The sequence below is a fragment of the Capsella rubella genome, unplaced genomic scaffold, assembly GCF_000375325.1.
Source record: "Capsella rubella cultivar Monte Gargano unplaced genomic scaffold, Caprub1_0 scaffold_4, whole genome shotgun sequence".
Lineage (NCBI taxonomy): Eukaryota > Viridiplantae > Streptophyta > Magnoliopsida > Brassicales > Brassicaceae > Capsella > Capsella rubella.
Window position 1 is genome coordinate 9,357,357 of NW_006238920.1, and position 19,789 is coordinate 9,377,145.

At 37.8% G+C, this 19,789-nt stretch overlaps 6 protein-coding genes across 7 annotated transcripts in view; 4 read left to right on the forward strand and 2 right to left on the reverse strand.

Moving 5' to 3' along the window:
- Nucleotides 1–243: 243 nt before the first annotated feature.
- LOC111831101 lies at nucleotides 244–701 on the reverse strand. Its single transcript, XM_023784632.1, is given in 3 exon segments — nucleotides 244–296; nucleotides 298–350; nucleotides 641–701. Coding segments are annotated over 3 exon segments (153 nt in total). The 3' UTR covers nucleotides 244–257.
- Nucleotides 702–1,567: 866 nt separating this feature from the next.
- On the reverse strand, nucleotides 1,568–2,434 carry LOC17889360. The gene has a single exon (XM_006295597.2). It carries the CDS (start codon nucleotides 2,172–2,174, stop codon nucleotides 1,752–1,754), a length of 423 nt encoding a protein of 140 aa, XP_006295659.1. The 5' UTR covers nucleotides 2,175–2,434; the 3' UTR covers nucleotides 1,568–1,751.
- Nucleotides 2,435–5,313: 2,879 nt separating this feature from the next.
- Nucleotides 5,314–7,435, forward strand: LOC17890490. Of its 2 annotated transcripts, none has more exons than XM_006295550.2 (3): nucleotides 5,314–5,778; nucleotides 6,052–6,475; nucleotides 6,647–7,435. In XM_006295550.2, the coding sequence occupies exons 1-3, from the start codon at nucleotides 5,314–5,316 to the stop codon at nucleotides 7,333–7,335; spliced, it is 1,578 nt and encodes a 525-aa protein (XP_006295612.1). In that variant the 3' UTR covers nucleotides 7,336–7,435. The 2 variants fall into 2 exon arrangements, with proteins under 2 accessions (XP_006295612.1, XP_023641046.1); XM_023785278.1 differs by having other exon boundaries at nucleotides 6,052–6,473; nucleotides 6,633–7,435.
- Nucleotides 7,436–8,487: 1,052 nt separating this feature from the next.
- LOC17890326 (protein NUCLEAR FUSION DEFECTIVE 4) lies at nucleotides 8,488–10,852 on the forward strand. The gene is made up of 3 exons (XM_006293949.2): nucleotides 8,488–9,109; nucleotides 9,468–9,897; nucleotides 9,995–10,852. The coding sequence occupies exons 1-3, from the start codon at nucleotides 8,654–8,656 to the stop codon at nucleotides 10,681–10,683; spliced, it is 1,575 nt and encodes a 524-aa protein (XP_006294011.1). The 5' UTR covers nucleotides 8,488–8,653; the 3' UTR covers nucleotides 10,684–10,852.
- A 131-nt stretch (nucleotides 10,853–10,983) lies between these two features.
- On the forward strand, nucleotides 10,984–18,247 carry LOC17887758 (RRP12-like protein). The gene is made up of 20 exons (XM_006293511.2): nucleotides 10,984–11,096; nucleotides 11,418–11,476; nucleotides 11,579–12,126; nucleotides 12,202–12,721; nucleotides 12,843–13,100; nucleotides 13,249–13,340; nucleotides 13,883–14,092; nucleotides 14,173–14,574; nucleotides 14,780–14,955; nucleotides 15,036–15,129; nucleotides 15,261–15,317; nucleotides 15,632–15,760; nucleotides 15,886–15,954; nucleotides 16,036–16,149; nucleotides 16,248–16,409; nucleotides 16,512–16,640; nucleotides 16,870–16,971; nucleotides 17,058–17,137; nucleotides 17,222–17,362; nucleotides 17,452–18,247. The coding sequence occupies exons 3-20, from the start codon at nucleotides 11,605–11,607 to the stop codon at nucleotides 18,038–18,040; spliced, it is 3,846 nt and encodes a 1,281-aa protein (XP_006293573.1). The 5' UTR covers nucleotides 10,984–11,096; nucleotides 11,418–11,476; nucleotides 11,579–11,604; the 3' UTR covers nucleotides 18,041–18,247.
- Nucleotides 18,248–19,055: 808 nt separating this feature from the next.
- The window catches only part of LOC17889178 (protein DETOXIFICATION 15), a 3,941-nt gene continuing 3,207 nt past the window's right edge, over nucleotides 19,056–19,789 (forward strand). Inside the window, exons 1-2 of the mRNA XM_006293285.2 lie at nucleotides 19,056–19,072; nucleotides 19,513–19,753. Of these exons, the coding sequence (XP_006293347.2) occupies nucleotides 19,056–19,072; nucleotides 19,513–19,753 (258 nt within the window). The remainder of the gene's footprint in view (nucleotides 19,073–19,512; nucleotides 19,754–19,789) is intronic.

Genomic DNA, 19,789 nt, shown 5'->3' on the forward strand with positions numbered 1-19,789 from the left:
TAGCAACACCAATCTGTTTGTTTGCATTGTGGTCAATATAAAAAGTAAAAACAAAAAAAAACAAGATTGATGCAAATGATTTTTGTAATGGAGTTAAATATCATATTAGAATAATCATCAACAAAGGATTGCCATTTCAAGAATCCAAATAATATTGGAAACAGAAAGAGAAAGATAGACATTGAAAATTTATACATCTATCCTACAAGCACGGACCAAGTTGCTTCATTCCCTACCCCAATCTGAGGCATATCAACTCACCGATAGGGTTGATACAAAATTGGAGTAAGAAGCCAGCCAGGTAACTATCCTCCAGCCATTTCTTGGCATCATCTCCATTGTGTGAGAACCTGAAACAAAGACAAAAGTTAAATGCTTTAAGATAGCAACAATAGATATAGAACACCACATTTTGCATTCGAAGCTAAGTGTTTAACTGAGATTACGGAAAGAGCTGATTTTGGCTAAACCCACATACAAGAAACAACTCAAAGAACTGGAATCGCAGACAATAATCAGTATGCGAAGCAAAAGATTGAAAAAAATTCAGACGTTTTATGTAATGGTATTGAAGTTCAATGACCAACATTACGGCTATAAGAATCACAAAAAGGTGAAAATTAGAAGAGCAAAGGCTTACTCTTTGGAAAAGATAAATGTGGAAGGAAGTGGAAGCAGCTCGAAAGAAGTGAAGAAGCCATGGCTGTGCGTGGGTTGCAGTATTAGCTAGCGGAGGGTAAAGGGTTAATAAAACCCTAAGACTAATAAGAGAGAGAGAGAGAGAGAGAGAATTAGCTTAAGGGGTTGTTGTATTTAAGTAAAGTAATGATCTTTTGGGTGACCGGCGTGCTTACAGTTCTGCACAGAGCACATTTATCAATGAATGTTACTAGAAGAGAAAGAGACAGAGAGAGAGAAAGAGAGACTTTTGTTTTTGGTTTCGTGATTCGAATTCAAAGGTCCCCTTTTGATTGAATTCTTCTTTCTTCTGAGACAATTTCCCCCGGTTCAATGTAGGCTTCCTTGCTGGGCTAATTGGGCTCTTGTTGGGCCCAATAGAGAAACCAGTGGACGAAACAAAAGTACATGAGATCTTCATCTCTTTATACTACGTTTTTTTTTTCTTGCGTTTCCAAAAGAATACAATATTGAAGTAACACCGTAATAGTTAAAAACCTTGCACTAATAAAAAATGAACTATAGAGCACTTGAGAGTTGAGATCTTGATGAGGGATGCGCTACATTCTGATCCAAAGTTGCAAATACTAGACACAAACACAATTGACGTTACAACTTTCAAATATTGGTGATTATGATCCCAAATATCTGATACATTGAGTTAACAAAAGTAGTTGTACATTTCTCTACTTAATGTCACACTGTCACAAATACTTGTCTTTTTCTGTCTCTCACAAAGTCACGATCAATGACAACAACAGAACAGCTGTAAATTATGTTTCGGCTTTGTCCACTTCCGCACCACATTAATCCAACTGGGATATTTTTTATTTAGTGTTATTACGTTTTTCTTACTTAATCCCAAGTTTTCTTATGTTTCCTATTACAATTTAGGGAAAAAAATATATATATATGAAAAAAATAGGAACTAGGGGGATGATAACGATTTGTTTCACATTTTCCCCACCACCTTTAACTTACATGGAAAAACAACACGGGAACACTGGAATTTTCCCCCAAAAAGAAAAGAAAGAAGTTGAGAAAAGATAATAAAATGGCAAACCGGTAACAGTTCAAGCCTCCAAAAACCCGGTTAACCTAAGAACCGAATTGCGAACCCGGCTGAGATCTCTGCCCTTGAGAGTCCTTCCACTACCTGAACAGACGGAAAACGCCATTTGTCCACCTTGGTAACTCCTTCCAACCATAATATGCGGCGGAACCATCTCTCCTCCTCCGTCTGAGTGTTCCTCCTCCTCCTCCTCCTTCCCGTTAACGTAACTCAGGAACATGTTCTCCGGGATATTCACCGGGACCGAGCTCGATAAGGCTGCCTTGTCGTCCGTGGCGCTCTTCTTAATTTTGATCCGTCTCGTCATGTTCCTCTCTCCAAAAGAACCGAGCAGAAGATTCTTGTTTTCTTCATCTCCTCGTTGGGGAACGGAGCTGAAACCATTGGAGAATACAACTTCAGACTCATCGAATTCCTCCGCCATCTTTCCAAGGTTTTTTTTGTTGGAGACACTCGAAATGATCTTGGAGAACAAAAGTAGAAGGTTTTATGTATATATAGGGAAGAAGAAAGGAAGAAGAAGACAGAAGGAAACGTAGAGAGAGTCACAAGAAGAAGCTTTTGGGGTTTTGTCTTTAGTACTGTTGTGTGTTATTTTAGGAGATGAGATGAGGTCATGATCATGGATTCATCGCATTGAGTGCGGACCCTGCTTACTTTCTATATCTGTACACTTTGGATTATTATTACTGTAGCATTATGATAATTCGTTAATAAAATGTTTTATATATAAAGCAGAATTATATACTTTTTTATTGATAGATATGCGTTGGAGTTATCTTATCTTATATGTGTCTGTGATATTGCAGACTGGGGAGCCCGATTGGATCGTCCTTTCTTTTCGTTGTCACCATTAACTAATTAAGTTACTCTTAATCAGATTTATTTCTAGTTTATAGTAATTGTGAATCAAATTGGAACTTTTGGTTCCTGTTTAAGGAAAGTATATTACCCTTAATTAAACAACATAATAAATCAGCCTCTATTTATCTTTTTTCTTATAATCGACTAATGGAATTCCTATTCTTTTATTAAAAATTGCGATATCGACCACGTGAATTTGTCATATTTCGTAACTTGTGTCTCATGACTTTTATTTTCTTCTTTTTCTCATGCATTGTATACACAAAAAGATGATACTATTATGTTCCTTTGTAAGTTTTCTGCAAAAGGTTTTGCATTTAAATAAGTTTATGTATAAGTAAATTCAATGAATACAGCGAAAATATGAATGAATCGACCGTGTGGCGTGTGATATGATTGCGGAGTATTTTTTTTTTTCAGTCTAACCACAGGAACCTGATCAAAAGCATGATGCTTCGATTTTTGCAAAAAAACATGAATATATTGGACTGGACCAAAACCAGACTTGTCAAGACAATAATGTATGCTACTTTTGTTTTCTATGTGACAAGTAACTGCAGATTGGCACACAAAACTACATATAATCTTAGACCAGTTCCAATTTCGAAAAGCTAAATTCTATTTTGGATACTATTTTATACTATAAAATGATGTAATCTAGCTAGTTGACAGCAACAAAGAAAGAAAAAATGTAATCTAGTTTCAAGTCGATTCCAATTTGAAATTTTGAAAGAAAACAAGTACAAAGTACTTAATCTATCTAGTTAGGTCTTTCATGATTTAAAAAATGTGGTAAGTTGGAATCTTGTATGCATAAAATATGGATAAGTTGGTTAAATTTCAAAGTAAGATAATATAGCTAATGTGGGGGAGTTGGGAAAAACAACACTTTTTGTGTGTTTTACTGGAAAAGGAATCTAAACGTCTGCGTGTACAGACGCATCAGGGCTCCGTTGCTTTCGCCCCACGCGTACTGTTTTTATTTTTATACTATGTTTTTTTTGCTTGGTATTGTATTTAACGTTACTGGTGTAATATAATTTGATTATCCCATTGATTAACATAAATAAATAGTAACAATTAGTTCCAAATACTTTGAACTCATTTCATTTTTCTCTTTTGTAATAATAGAAGAATTTTAAAACTTATAAAGCCTTAAACGAAGTGCAATCTATACCAAAATTGTAAAACACTGAATATGAGTTATACGTGTATTCTGTTTTATTTTCTAAGGTTATCCTATCCGTATATACTTTGTGTGTCGATCGATTAAAATATAAATTTGGGTAGATTCGTGGTGTTGTGCTGGCTACGGAACGAACCACAAAACGGGTTTATCCTGCTTATCCGTTGCTTACAGTTTTTGTTTAGTCCAACACGTACGTAAAATACCCACATGGAAATGTAGATAAGTACTACAACGAATTTTAAATGGCATTGGCCGCCAACGTTATTTTTCTTTTTCTTTCAGATTCGTGAACCTTGTGTTTTAAGCAACGTACGTATATGCTTGGATAGTTAGATTATATCCGATAGGTCTCTCTTGCAAATATGATAAGTATAGGACTATTCCTTGTTGAGAACTAGTAAGTGCTATTACCAGACCAGCAACATGACTTTCGTTCATATATTAATATGCAGAGAGTAGAGGCTATTTTTTTTCTCGCTTACGTCTTTCAAAGATTACAAACTTTTTTTTTTTTTTTTTTTGGAATATTCATTTGAGTTCTTCTTACTGCGCAAAGTGTCACTAACAGAGTAACAGTTACAGATTACAATCGTATATGCATGCAACAGTGGCAGCTCAATAAATAGAATCTGTGTATAAATTTGTTTTTAAATTGGCCCTAAAGTTTAGTCAAAAAAATTTGGGGTCATGTTCAAATGGGAACCGCCCCTGCTGCAAGTTTTTGCGGAGGTAAGAACATTTCCCTTTGGTTGAATTTGAGTTTTGTTGGTATTATATATGGCTTTCTAGTATGCTAAGTGGCTTAGTGTTTATTTAAAAAAAAATGTGGCTTAGTGTAGAAGTGGTGCAGGATGTGAGGATGTTCTCATAAACATATGACCTGTTGTAACCAAACAATTATCTATTAATAAAATATACCAAAAAAAAAAAGTGAAGTTATATAATTGATTGTGTGTTGCTGTTGAAAGATTTGCCGATCGTTATAGCTGTCAGCGATTCGCTAAGACTTGTACAAACCAGCTAGTCAGCTACAGATCACGTTTTTATAATCACATTAATATATATGACGGAGGAACGACTAGTCATGTACCAAGGTGTAATCATATTTTACAAAAAAAAGGTCACGTTTTATTAAATCATGTATATAAATTGATTATATTAATCTCTCCTTGTATTATATAATTGATTAATGGACTTCCTCGTTTCACAAGTCAGATTTGGTTTTGAGTTAAGATTCAGCTTTACTGGTTTAGGAAAGCAAAACCAATGAACAATGATAGTTTATGTGTTTCTGATATCGGTTCTATTTGGTTTAGTGTAGTTGGAGTGCAGGAGCGAACTCCAATTAGAACTCGGTTTGTTTCAATCAGTTGGTTTATATTTGGTCGAACCAAACGAACACATTTAAATTTAAAGTTGACTTTACTTTCATTTTAAGACACAATGGGAACTCATCGTTGTGATCGATTCGGATAGTGATAGAGAAGGCGAGAAAAATAAAGAGAGATAGATGGAGTTTGCAAAGACAAAATGGGTGGCTGCGGCAGCGAGTATATGGATACAAAGCTTTACAGGAGCAAGCTACACCTTTGGAATCTATTCCTCTCTTCTCAAAACATCTCAATCTTATGATCAGTCTACCCTTGACACCGTCTCCGTTTACAAAGACATCGGAGCAAACGTAGGCATCCTCTCCGGTCTCTTCTACACCGCGGTTGCAAGCAGCAAAAGCGGCAACGGTCGCTTCTTTAGTGGACCATGGTTGGTTATATTCGTGGGGCTAGTGCAATGGTTTGTGGGGTACGGATTCATGTGGATGGCTGCGTCAGGAGTGATCGAACGGCCTCCCGTGTCTATGATGTGTTTGTTCATGTTCTTCGCCGGTCATTGTCAGCCTTTCTTTAATACGGCTATTGTGGTCACCGCCGTCCGTAACTTCTCCGACTATGGTGGGACGGCCGTTGGGATTATGAAGGTATGGCATATCATTTAGACTTGGTGAATACTGAATAAGATATTTATTTTGTATTAGACACTTTCTGCTCTTTTTATCATATAGAAAAGACCATATAAAATACATAAACGCCTAGCTATAGCGTTTACATTTATTTTTTAAATACTGGCTAGAGAAAGGTATAGCTAAGAGGTAAGATTTATGTACATAATTCTTGATAAGTTTGTGGCCGTGATCAAGAAAAATCAGTAAAATAATTATTTGTTGCATGTGTGTTTTTGATTTAAAATTCAGGGTTACCTTGGGCTTAGTGGAGCAATTCTGGTTCAAATGTACCACATCTTCTGTGAAGGCGATCCAGCGAATTACATTCTCCTTTTGGCCGTAGTACCATCACTCCTCATCTTGACGTTGATGCCCTTCGTTAGAACATACGACACAGTCATCGCAGGCGACAAGAAACACTTGAACGGTCTCACCGCCATCTCCTTGATCATCGTCACCTATCTTATGGTCGTCATATTGGTCGAAAATGGTATTGGAATGTCAAAGCCTATGCAGATATGCTCTTTCACCCTTCTACTTCTCTTGCTCGCCTCTCCTCTCTTAGTGGCGGTTAGAGCACAACGTGAAGAGAAAGATAGATTCTTGTCTTTGGATTTTCCGGTTACCGAGATAACCACATTGCTTGATTCTCCTAAGCTCAACACTTCTTCTGGTAAAGTTTAGTTTCCATCTTTATTATTTATTGATGAATTATATATATATATATATATAATATTTTGGTCATAAAGTGAATCATAACCTTATTGTTAGTTCTTTTTTTTTGTTCTTAATATACACTTATCGAAGTGAAATTTCTAACACATTAATTTCAATCAATCGACAGATGTTAAAGTTGTCATGAACAATGATATGAACGTCCTCGAAGCAATATACACAACAAACTTCTGGCTTCTATTTGCGGCGATGATATGTGGAATGGGTTCAGGACTCGCGACGATAAACAACATCAGACAGATGGGGGAGTCACTTCACTACTCTACTGTGCAACTTAATGCTCTGGTGTCTCTCTGGAGCATATGGAGCTTTCTAGGCCGGCTTGGGTCGGGTTACTTCTCAGACGCTTATTTAAACAGTCATGGCTGGCCGAGACCAGTATTCATGGCCATAACTCTAGCCCTTATGGCTATAGGTCACAGTGTCATGGCCACCGGTTTGGCAGGAAGCCTGTATATCGGATCCTTGTTGGTAGGTTTAGCGTACGGGTCACAATGGTCACTCATGCCGACAATAACCTCTGAAATATTTGGGATTCGCCATATGGGAACTATATTCTATACAATATCGATAGCTAGTCCGGTTGGTTCCTACTTTTTCTCAGTGAAGGTGATAGGCTACTTGTACGACAAGGTAGCTTCTGAGGATGACCATTCTTGTTATGGGAATCATTGTTTTGGGACTTCGTTTATGATAATGGCGGCCATGGCCTTCCTTGGATCTTTTGTCGCTCTAGTGTTATTCCTCCGCACAAGGAAGTTTTATGCGACGCTTGTGGCCAAGAGGATCTTGAAGTAATCTCTATATTCTGAATCGTGGCTTCATTAATTATTTATTTATTTTGTGGGTTTTTTCTTCCTTCGTAGATCAAAAGATAATATATATTGTTTGTAAAAAACGTGGGTTGTGAATAATATTGAAAGATTTTGAGTAATAAGATATGATCATGTGACCAACATTTGGTTTATTTATTGATATCAGTCATCTCACCTACATATGATTATCAGAAGAAAAAAATAATTATATTAACAGCCATTTGGTAAAAAGAGATCAATCTATCACATATTTATATATTTAGGCATGAAATTAAGAAAAAAATATTTATATACAAAATGATTAAAAGTCTGTAAGTTATATTAATCTAAGTTGCATGGAAACGGAAACGCATACACGGAAACGAAACGTTTCGGAAACGAGAAACGACAATTTTTGAAAATTAAGGATTGGAAACGTTTTGGAAACGTATGTATATATAATTATATATATATATATACTAAAATACCAAATATAAAATCCATATTAAAAAAAAAAGAATTTTTGAAGACATAAATACTATATAGTTAAACAAAATTCTAAAAGATAATACTAAAACGTTCAAATTCAAATGTTTGTACCATCATCGCCGTCATCATTTTTATCAAATAAAACAGCCTCTAAATCAGGTTCGTCTAGAGAAAGATCTTCAGACTCAAGTTTCCCAAGATTAGACTCATTTAGTGAATCAAGTTGATCACCTCCAATATCCCACATATGATTAGACCATAATTTATATTTATTGAAATTATACATCCTTTTTATTAGAGATAGATACAATTTTTTTATAATCACAATATATATTTTATATATTATATTTTTTAAATCTAAAACGGAAACGGGAGTTTCCAAAACGGAAACGGGAGTTTCCATCGAGTTTCCAAATGGAAATTTTTAAGAATCGTGTTTCCATGGGTATTTTCCGAGTTTCAGAGAGTTTCTGTTTCTGAAACGTTTCGGAAACGGGAAACGCACTTCGAAAAGAGTTTCCATGTAACGTAGATATTAATTGCTTACAAAAATAGAAAATTTTGTTTTTAGAAAAGTCTGTTATTCTCAGTTAATTAAATTGGTTTCGATATATGATTAAACGTAAGCTTGATAACTCTCCAATTACCTTTTAGATCTCGCAAGAGCAGCACTTAATTTTAAAAGACTAAGTCAAAAAAATCTTAACTCAGTCTCGATGATCACGATGTCCAAAGGGCGATTGAACACTTCTTCTCTTCATTTGACTTCAGACGTGAGATTTGGTTATACAGCTGGCTAGTATCAGAAATTCGGAAAAAGGCTCTGAATTTCGATGATGGAGAGAATAAACACGAAATGGGTAGCAGCAGCAGCGAGCATATGGATTCAAAGCTTTAGCGGAGCTACATACACATTCGCTATCTACTCTTCTATCCTCAAATCATCTCAATCTTATGACCAGTCTACTCTTGATTTCGTTTCTGTCTTTAAAGACATCGGTGGTACCTTTGGTATCATCTCCGGTTTCCTTTACACGTCCATGACTTCTAAGCTACACGGTCGTGGTGGTCCTTGGGTTGTGGTTTTGGTTGGGCTGGTTCAGTGGTTTGTGGGATTCTTTTTTATCTGGGCTTCGGTTGTTGGGTTGATTGCACCGCCGCCTGTGCCGCTGATGTGTTTGTTCGTGTTCTTGGCTGGTCACTCGTTGCCGTTTTTCAATACGGCTAATGTTGTCACGGCTGCTCGGAACTTTTCTCAGTATGGTGGGACAGCTGTTGGCATTATGCAGGTAAGCTTTGTTACGGAATCATCAAATTGGGTGAAGTTGAAACTCAATCACGCATTCAATTTGATCGATCTTGTGTGTCTTAGGAGTTTTTCTCAAGAAGACTTCTCATTTTTGAAATAAAATATAAACCTTTACTGTTCACATGGCCAAAAAAGATTCAAGTTTTAGTTTGGAGCTTAGCTTCTGTAGCTTTGATTTGGAGTTTGAACCAGATTTGTTTGCATCATAGATGGTGTTTACTCTGTCACACTTGTGTCTTTTGTTGTATACTTGCAGTTTGATTTATGAATTATGATTGATGTACATATCCAAAATACTAACTCACTTTCTACTAAATGTGTTCATCTTTGAACTTCAGGGATTTCTAGGTCTAAGTGGAGCAATTCTGATTCAGTTGTACCACGCAGTCTGCGGAGGTGAAGGTAATCCTGCTACTTTCATTCTTCTCCTGGCTGTAGTACCAACGCTTGTCATCTTCTTGACTATGCCTTTTGTAAGAGTTTATGAAACGGTCACCACGAGTGAGAAGAAACACTTGAATGGTCTCTCTGTGATCTCTTTGATCATCGCCGCTTATCTCATGGTCATTATTACGGTTGAAAATGTTCTCGGTTTATCACGGTCCATGCAGATTTTCTCCTTCGTCCTTGTGCTTTTATTGCTTGCCTCTCCTCTCTTGGTTGCGGTGAGAGCCCTACGCGAAGAAAGGCCAGCACTTTCTTCTCTGGATTGTCCTATTCCCGACACATCTGCCTTGCTCGGCTCTCCTAGTTCAAAAGCTTTTCCCGGTATATATGCTTACCAAAATCTGGATTACGCACCGCCTAAGTCAGCACACTAAACAGAGTGAGAACAGAACACTGACTGTTTTACAAATTTGTGCAGATGGAGATCATGTGGTTGTTGAAGACTCAAATATACTGGAAGCAATGAGGACAGTGAACTTCTGGCTGCTCTTCTTGGCAATGCTATGTGGGATGGGTTCAGGATTCGCGACTATAAACAACATGAGACAGATAGGCGAGTCTCTTCGCTACTCCCCGGTTCAACTCAATTCCCTGGTCTCTCTCTGGAGCATATGGAACTTTCTAGGCCGGTTTGGAGCCGGTTATATCTCAGACACATTCTTACACAAATACAGCTGGCCAAGACCTATCTTCATGGCCATAACTCTAGGTGTTATGGCTGTAGGCCACATCGTAGTGGCATCTGGTTTACAAGGGAGCCTCTATGTTGGTTCAGTTTTGATCGGTATGGCTTACGGTTCGCAATGGTCGCTCATGCCGACAATCACATCAGAGATATTTGGGATCCGGCATATGGGAACGATTTATTTCACGATTTCGATTGCAGGTCCTATCGGGTCGTATCTTCTCTCTGTGAAAGTGATAGGTTACTTCTACGACAAGGTGGCTTCTAAGGATGACAATTCTTGCTTTGGAAGTCGATGTTTCAGGACATCGTTTCTGATCATGGCTTCTGTGGCTCTCTTCGGCTCTTTGGTTGCTTCTATATTGTTCTTCCGCACAAGCAAGTTTTACAAAAGACTTGTAGCCAAGAGGAACTCGAAGTGAACTTTGCAAATTGTATATTGTTCATACCTATAATTTGAAGGTTGAAACAATTTATTGGTATAGATCCAAGACTCACGACAAAACTATTTGTAATTGTGCCACGTTTGAAAAACAAAAGTATATTTACATGCAATGGAAAGTTTGGTCGGATTGACCGGTTGAACCGGAATCTGGCTAACATTTGGTGCTTAATTTTAAAAAATTTAACCAAAAAAATCACTTTACCAAAACCGGAGGAAGTCGATAAAAAAAACTTAAAAAAATTAGGGATCAAACCTTAAACCCTGCTTTGATTTTCTTTCTTTTAGGGTTCTCCTTCTCCTCTCATTATCGCCAACACAAACTTGAGCAGTCTCTCTCAGTCTTCATCGATCTTCAAGCCAACGAGGCTTCTTCTCCTTTGCTGTTTACAGGTTAGAATCCCTATAACCATTATTCTCTTCTCCTTCTGATTGGATTCAATCTAAATTCTCTCTACCTGTTTCGTTTGTTGTTTTCTTTTATGTTTCTGAGACTCTTCTTCAACCCTTAAGCTTCAATTTTTGAATTTGTATTTACACTCTGGAAAAGCCTCAGTCTCGCTTTGGTCTTATAGGATTTTAGCTAGATTTAGTTATTATTATTATTATATGTCCCGTGATTAATTTTGAATTGCTATGATAATTCTGAAGATTGCATAGTATTGCTCTAAAGTTCTGTCTTTGTGTTCTTTTCCTATCTCATCAATTCCTCAGAAGCTCCATATTACTCCTACAATTCCTCCTAAGCAAGCTTCTTCAGTCTTTAACGAAAAGTAAGTTTTTTTTTGCTGTTGTTGAGTTTTGTGTAAGTCTTTTAGTATAATTGATTTGATTAACCTAATTGTTCCCGTTCCTTTTTGGGAAATTCACCTCAGATTAGTCAAGGAAACGGAACCTAGTTATGGATACATTATGTGTTGACATTGTAACCAGCATGTCCCTCACACCCTCAGAACCTGACCTGCCTGTTTCTGAAGATTTTGGGGACTACATGCGTTCTCGCTTATTGCAGTCGAAACGACCAGACCAGGAACATCTATGCGCTGTCATCGAGGAATTATCAAAAACGCTGGCTGAAGATAATCATTCTCGGACACCTGTTGCTTACTTTGCTGCCACATGCAGCTCGCTTAACAGCCTCATGTCCCCTGATACTAAACCGTCTTTGGATGTCGTCCAGCCACATGTTGTTATCCTTTCCCTTGTCTTCCCTAAAGTCTCAGCTGGACTACTGAACAGGGATGGGTTGGCTTTGCGTCTCGTCCTCAGCGTTCTGCGTCATTTTTCAGCCTCGCCTGAGTGCTTGATTCCGGGATTGAAGTGTTTGGTTCACCTTCTCACAACTGTTGAGTCCATTATGGGGAACGAAGGCTCGGATTCCTACAGCATTTTGCTAGATTTTGTAATTCATTCAGATGGAAAGGTAAATAATTTTTTTACAGGTACTGGTGATTTGGGTCTGCGTCAATTTTTGATGATTTTCTTCTTCTAAATCCAGGTAAGAAAACTAGCAAACTCGTGTCTCCGTGATGTTCTGCTGAAATCCCATGGAACAAGGGCCTGGCTATCAGTCAGTGGAGCAATTGCAGAAATGTTCCAGAAATATTTAGACCTCGCCCATAAATCGGAAGTGGGTTCTACAGAAGGAGCCAGGGGAGCGAAGCAAGTGCTTTACGTTCTGACCACTCTAAAAGAGTGCTTGGCCTTGATGTCGAAAAAGCACATTGCTACTCTGATTGAGGGCTTTAAGGTGCTGATGATTCTGCGTGATCCATACATTACGAGGCCAGTGATAGACTCTTTAAATGCTGTTTGTCTCAATCCAACCTCCGAGATTCCAGTTGAGGCGCTGGTCGAGGTGCTATCTCTAGCGGCTGGACTGTTCTCCGGACATGAAACATCTGCTGACGCCATGACCTCTACAGCACGTTTGCTGAAAGTTGGGATTACTAGGACTTTTTCCCTAAACAGAGATCTTTGTGTGGTTAAACTTCCTAGTGTGTTCACTGGCCTGAAAGGTATGCTGTTGTATCTGCTTCTTTCTGCTTTTTTTGGTTTCAGAATTTCTCAAACACTCTGCTTTTCTTATCAGTGTGGGTTATCGTACCCTTTACATGTTCTTTATGCTTCTTTTGACAGATATTCTTTCATCTGAACATGAGGAGGCAATCTTTGCGGCAACTGATGCGTTGAAGAGTTTGATATTTTCATGCATTGACGAAAGCTTGATCAGAGAAGGCGTCAACGGAATCCGGGATTCAAACTTGAATGTAAGGAAGTCTAGTCCAACAGTCATCGAAAAGCTGTGTGCAATGGTTGAGAGTTTGCTTGATTACAAGTATCATGCAGTCTGGGATATGGCTTTTCAAATAGTTTCAGCAATGTTTGATAAATTAGGTAATTATTATCTTTATTCCGACTTTTCATTTGTTTCTTCTTGTTGAAGGTTTTTCCTTTCTAAGATTCTGACTCTTGTGCCTTTATGGAGTTATTTTGACCAGTTATTGCTTAGTTGTTCTTGCTAATCCTTTCACACAATTTTCAGGTGAAGATTCTGCATATTTTATGAGGAAGACCCTCGAGGACTTATCAAACATGCAAGACTTACCTGATGAAGGCTTTCCTTTTCGGAAGCAGGTAACTGTACTATACTTATCCTGGACTGTAACGATCATCTTCTGGAGTCTAGATTACATTAAAAATACTTGTGATAATGTATTCTCTTATCTTGGTTTCATCATTGGACCTAATTTCATCCGATGATGATCCATCGTTGCGGAAATATAATATTCTTTACCATAGAACGTCAGTAATGATATTAGGTTACTTATATGGTGTTTTGTACAAAAAAACGAAATGCTGTGTGCACATGCAATTATGTCAATACATACTGACCTAAGTCTCAAAATGCTTAATCTTTTGGCTACAGTTCTTGCGTAAATTTTTTCTGCTTTCTATTGGCTTGGTGGTGCATCTTATGCTGTTGGTACAGCAATTTGATGCTCAAAATATATATATATATATATATACTGTTATGTGGAGGTGCTCCCATTTTTAGTTAGAAATGAATGATTTTATGATTCAAGATGAGGCAAACATGTCAATGTATTAGGCCTTGCTTTTGTTACCCACGTTCTGTAATTTCTTAGACTTATGTTATCTTTGTTGTCTATCTTCAGTTGCATGAGTGTGTAGGATCAGCCCTTGGTGCTATGGGACCTGAAACATTTTTAAGCATTGTACGTTTAAACCTTGAAGCTAGTGATCTGTCTGAGGTAAAAGTTTGGCTCTTCCCAATCTTGAAGCAGTACACAGTTGGAGGACGCTTGAGTTTCTTCACAGAGACTATTTTTAGAATGATCGAAACAATGAGCCAAAAAGCTCAACAGGTAATTTTTATTGTTTCCTGCTATTTGATATATTCTTGTGTGTATATTTCTTAATATTTGCTAGTTGTATGTGATGGCAGCTCAAGCTACAAGGTCTTCCTGTAGCATCCAGGAGTGTGGATTCTCTAGTATATTCATTATGGGCTTTGTTACCTTCATTCTGTAACTATCCCGTGGATACTGTGGAGAGTTTTGCCGATCTTGGGAGAATATTATGTGGAGTTCTTCAAACACAGGTTGAGACCCGTGGAATTATATGCGCCAGTTTGAATATTCTGATTGAACAAAATAAGGGAGCTGTTGAGGGGAAAGAAATGTCTACTAATGATGCTAGTCCTGCTATGCAACGAGCTACTGCTCGCTATGATTCACAGCATGTGGCAGCTAATTTGAAGGTTTTGCGGTTGTGTGCACCGAAATTATTGGATGTTTTGTCAAGGATATTTCATGAATCTAGCAAAGATGATGGCGGTTCTCTTCAGGTAATTAAAACCTTTGAGGGCAGGGTTACAATTCCTTACAGCATAAATATATGATTGGTTACAATTTTATATCACTTAGTTATATGTCACCAGAACTTGTTCTTCTTTGTGCTGTATTCTCTTGAAATATCGATGTCAGCCACTAATTAGTCTTTAAGTCAGAGCTTATCACAGTATTTAATAACTTTTCGTGTCTTACTTTCAGTCTGCGATAGGCAACTTGGCTTCCATTGCAGAGAAAAAGACTGTTTCGAAGCTACTTTTCAAGACCCTGCGAGAGCTTTTAGAGGCTACCAAAACTGCCATTGCACAAGATAAAAGTTCTGTTAGTGGGATGGACATTGATAACACCACAGACAAAAATTCTTCTTCCAACTTAAGGTACTGTTACTCCAATGTGTGTTTCTAGTTGCTTAGTTGCTAGTGCAAAAGTTGACCCTATAATCTGTATTTCATTTCAGGGCAAGGATGTTTGATCTGTTAGTTTCACTTATACCTATTTTGGATGCTCAGGAAGTAGATACCATATTTAGTTCTCTGAAGCCTGCTTTGCAGGTTTGTAAATTGATCTATTGTATTGAACGATTTATTATTCGTAGTGTATCTGTGATTTATTCTCCTACATGAAGGCTTTTTATTAAATTGTAAGAATAATTGGTGTATGCTGATATGGATTTTAACTGCAGGATCCCAAGGGCCTAATTCAAAAGAAAGCCTACAAAGTTCTTTCAATCATCTTGAAGGTATTGCTTTCTTCGCCTTAAGATTTCTTCGACTAGGGCATGTACATTGATTCCTTTCGTGCATAGTTGACTGATTTTATCCTTGCTTAAGTGTCTAAATCTTCATCGCCTGGATGCCATGATAATATTTTGTTTGTCCATAATATATGTGTACTTAGTTGCTTTATATCAAACAGTACATTACTGACAATAAGTTCTGTTCCCTATACACTGATGTTGTTTCTTAAGGTCCTTAAAAACCAATAAAGTCAGCTCTCTCATTTTACAAACTAATCTTGACTAATGTCTTTGGTTACAACTGCATCTGTTGCCAGAGTTCTGATGGATTTGTTTCAAAGAACCTCGAGGAGTTGCTTGAGCTGATGCACAATATATGCCATGTCTCTGCCAAGCGCCATAAACTTGATTGTTTATACTTCCTGTTAGCTCATGCATCAAGGACTGTAAGATGCTAAAGCTTATATAATTTATGTGTATTATGTCAAAATGTATCATGATTATGATGTAGGCTTTACAATTGTGTGGGTAAATAGTTCTCTTAGATTCAGATGATTTTCTTCCTGTACAGGATGATTTAAAGGAGAGAAAAGACATTGTTTCTTCCTTTCTACCGGAAGTTATACTTGCTTTAAAGGAGGTACAAAGCATTGATTGAAACTGATTGTATCAAACTGTGATCGTATAAGAATCATTATTCAGGTCGCTGTTGTTTGTGCAGGTAAATAAAAAAACAAGAAGCAGAGCCTATGACGTGCTTGTTCAGATTGGTCATGCATATGCAGATGAAGAAAATGGTGGAGACAATGAGAAATTGCATGGGTACTTCAATATGGTATGTTTTATCTGATCACTGTAACATGTTCTTGCAGGATCTTAGCTTTTCCTTTTTGCATCAAGATTGATTTCTTACCTCTGCTATTACCGTCACAGGTGGTTGGTTGCTTGGCTGGAGAAAAACCTCAGATGATTAGTGCTGCTGTCAAGGGTGTAGCTCGTTTGACCTATGAGTTCTCCGATCTCATAGCTAGTGCTTACAATTTGCTTCCTTCAACATTTCTTCTTCTCCAGAGGAAAAATAAAGAAATTACAAAAGTTAGTTACCTATCTTCCCTTTCAAGAGGCCACAACTTTATGTTGCATGTTAGCCATTTTCCTTTTTTCTGAAACATGCAACCAATCTATATTTGGAAACAGGCAAATTTGGGTTTGTTGAAGGTGTTGGTGGCTAAATCACCCGTTGAAGGACTACACGCAAACTTAAAGAGCATGGTTGAAGGTTTATTAAAGTGGCCAGAAGGAACGAAAAACCTTTTCAAAGCGAAGGTGTGTTTCTAATACCCTTTTTCTACACAGTATGCTCAAGATTGGTAACTAAATTTTAAATTTCTCATTTCCGCAACTTTGCCTTCTCTCACACAACTTGGACGCACACATTTATACATGATGAACTCTTGCTAGTACATAGACTTTGTTATTTATCGGCAGGGTGTAGATAGGATTTGTTTCTTCGGATTTGTGCCCCTTTTTGAAGAGTCATGTTGGTATAATATAGGTGAGGCTTCTGTTGGAGATGCTCATTAAGAAATGTGGCAAGGAAGCTGTCAGGTCTGTGATGCCTGAGGAACATATGAAACTCCTGACAAACATCCGAAAGGTTAGCTAATAATGTTCAAAGTTGTCTAGAATGCAGGACCTCTGTTATGTAGTACACTCAATACTTTTTCTCTTGTTTCATCTCAGATCAAGGAACGTAGCGAGAAAAAATATGCAGCTGGCTCTGACATAAGTAAATCGCAGCATTCAAAAGACACTTCTTCAAAGTACGATACCAACTCAGTTGACAGATGTCTCATAGAAGTGTTTGAGTGGTCAAGTACTAATTATTTTTGATTTGTGTCTTCCAGGGTTAGCCGGTGGAATGATACCAAGATATTTTCTGATTTTGAGGATGAATACGAGGACAGCGATGCAGACGACATGGAAGCGGAGTCTCATGGTCGTAGCAAGGCTTCCTCTTTATTAAAGTCTAAGGCATCCGGTTTGAGGTTGGTTGTTTGATACACATTTTGGCAATAATCTTGTTTTGCTATGCTTTTGGATCAACTTAACCAAAATGTTTGTTATGCCATTACAGATCCAAGAAAAGCCGGAACCAGAGTCATCTTGAAGTGGATGAGTCAGATGATGAACCACTTGACTTAATGGATCGGCACAAAACAAGATTAGCACTTCGATCAAGTGAACTTCGCAAACGGAAAGCTGACTCGGATGAAGAAGCAGAGTTTGATGGGGAAGGGCGGCTAATCATTTGTGAAGGAGAGAGGGCTAAAAGGAAGGAAATATCTGATGCAGATTCGGATGCTAAAAGTAGCAAAGGGAGCCGTTTCTCTGTAAACTCATCCAGGAAGAACCAAAAGCGAATGAAGACATCATCAGAGTCTGGATATGCTTACACAGGAAAAGAGTATGCAAGCAAAAAGGCAAGTGGTGATCTTAAGAGGAAAGATAAGGTTGAACCGTATGCGTACTGGCCACTTGATCGCAAGATGATGAGCCGTAGACCAGAGCAGCGGGCAGTTGCAGTCAGAGGTATGTCAAGTGTGGTGAAGATGGCAAAGACGATGGAAGGGAAGAGCGCTGCAGAAGCACTTGCCACTACCAAGTTCAAAAAGTTCAAGAGGAGTGGTCAAAAGAAATCTGCTGGGAAGAAGAAAAACAAGTAAACAAGTGGAATAGGCTCATGTTTACCCATGTTTTAAGATATCAGAGGAACAAAAGCTTATTTAAAACACACACATTTTTGACTGCTGAAACTTGAAAGACCTTTGTCCATGCTATTGTAATCAGATACTGAAAATGAATTATAGTTATCAGAACTGATATATAGTTGGAAGAGAAATTTATCAACGTCAGTTCCGGATTGTTCTTTACATTTAAAACATCTCAACCAGAGAAGTTCAGAAGAGTAAAACTATCCTTGTAAGCTTGTACGTTGACTACCCCAACTCTGATGATTATCCAGTATACAGGGTACGTCTTGTACTTATCTCTTGCAGAAGACGACAACTGATTAGCATGAGTCATGCTTTCGATAAACTGATGTCTCTTGACTCTAATGGTACCCGCATGGTTGAGGCAGCGTCTACTAGCAATCTAGCATCCGTAGAGTTTTGTAACATCTCTAAAAACACCAAATTACCTAAACAAGGATTTACTTCTACTAGAGGATCTTTTTCTTCGTCACTGCTGAAACTAACACAGCAAGAACATAGCGTTCTGGCAGATAAAATCGGAATGAATAACGTCAGATTTACACATATTCTATTTTTTTGGGTTCAAAAAAAGTACATAAGCTGTCACTGATGATATCCCACAGTCACATCATCAAACCATCTTTGACGATAAACAGTAAACACAGGCCCCTCATTTTCAATCCCACACAGACCGCTCACTCTCTCAGCTCTCAGCTCTTTTGTTCTTTTTTTGGTTGGTGTCCAATTTATTTCAAGGCATTCTTGTAGTCTAACCCACGTTCGGAAGATGTCCAAAGCATAACATTCACTGATGAGAAATACCCAATCCTTATATATATTTAAATTCAGTTCTCAAAGCGACTTTGTAGCTTTCAATAACTAAATCACCAACGTAGGATTGATCATTTAATTTCAATACCTTTTTTTAGAATATCAAGAACGGATATCAAAATCATCGTTATATCGCAAACACAACAGATTATAAATGGATTTTACTGTCACGTATCTGATGTTTTTCTTGTAAATGATACATCATATATATACATCGTCTATTTCTAACACCGCCTAATACTCTACCAACTAGATATATATATAAAAGGAACAATTAAACTTACCATCTGGATCTGGCCGTAACATGCCACCAAGGCACCAATTGTGAGATTTGGGTTCATCTCCCTATAAACTTATATGGAAGTTTCCACTGTAATAGAGACACGTAAACACACACATAGGTCACATGTAATTGTCTCCATAACCTTATAAAACAATAAAAACACTAATCCTTTATACATATCACACAGTAGAGAAACCGAACAAAACACGAAGCCCCAAAAGACAGGGATAAGAGAGACTTTTAACTTTGTTTACTCCCTCCATCTCTCTCTCTCTCTCTCTCTCTCTCTCTCGATCCTACATTCTCTCTCTAAAGCAAAGCAATGAAGAGGGAGGAGAGAGGATACGTTGTCGCGTTCTCTGATCGGAGAGAAAGAGAAAAGAAGGGGAATAGTAAAGGAGGAAGTGAAGAAGCAGCTACTCTTGTCTGGACCACTAATTGCAGTGAGTCTTCTTCAGTTTTGTCCACAAATAATCTCAGTCATGTTCGTCGGACATCTTGGCTCTCTTCCTCTTTCCGCGGCCTCCATTGCCACCTCTTTTGCCTCCGTCACCGGCTTCACATTCCTCGTCAGTTCTTTTTTCTATTAACCCTCTCTCTCTCTC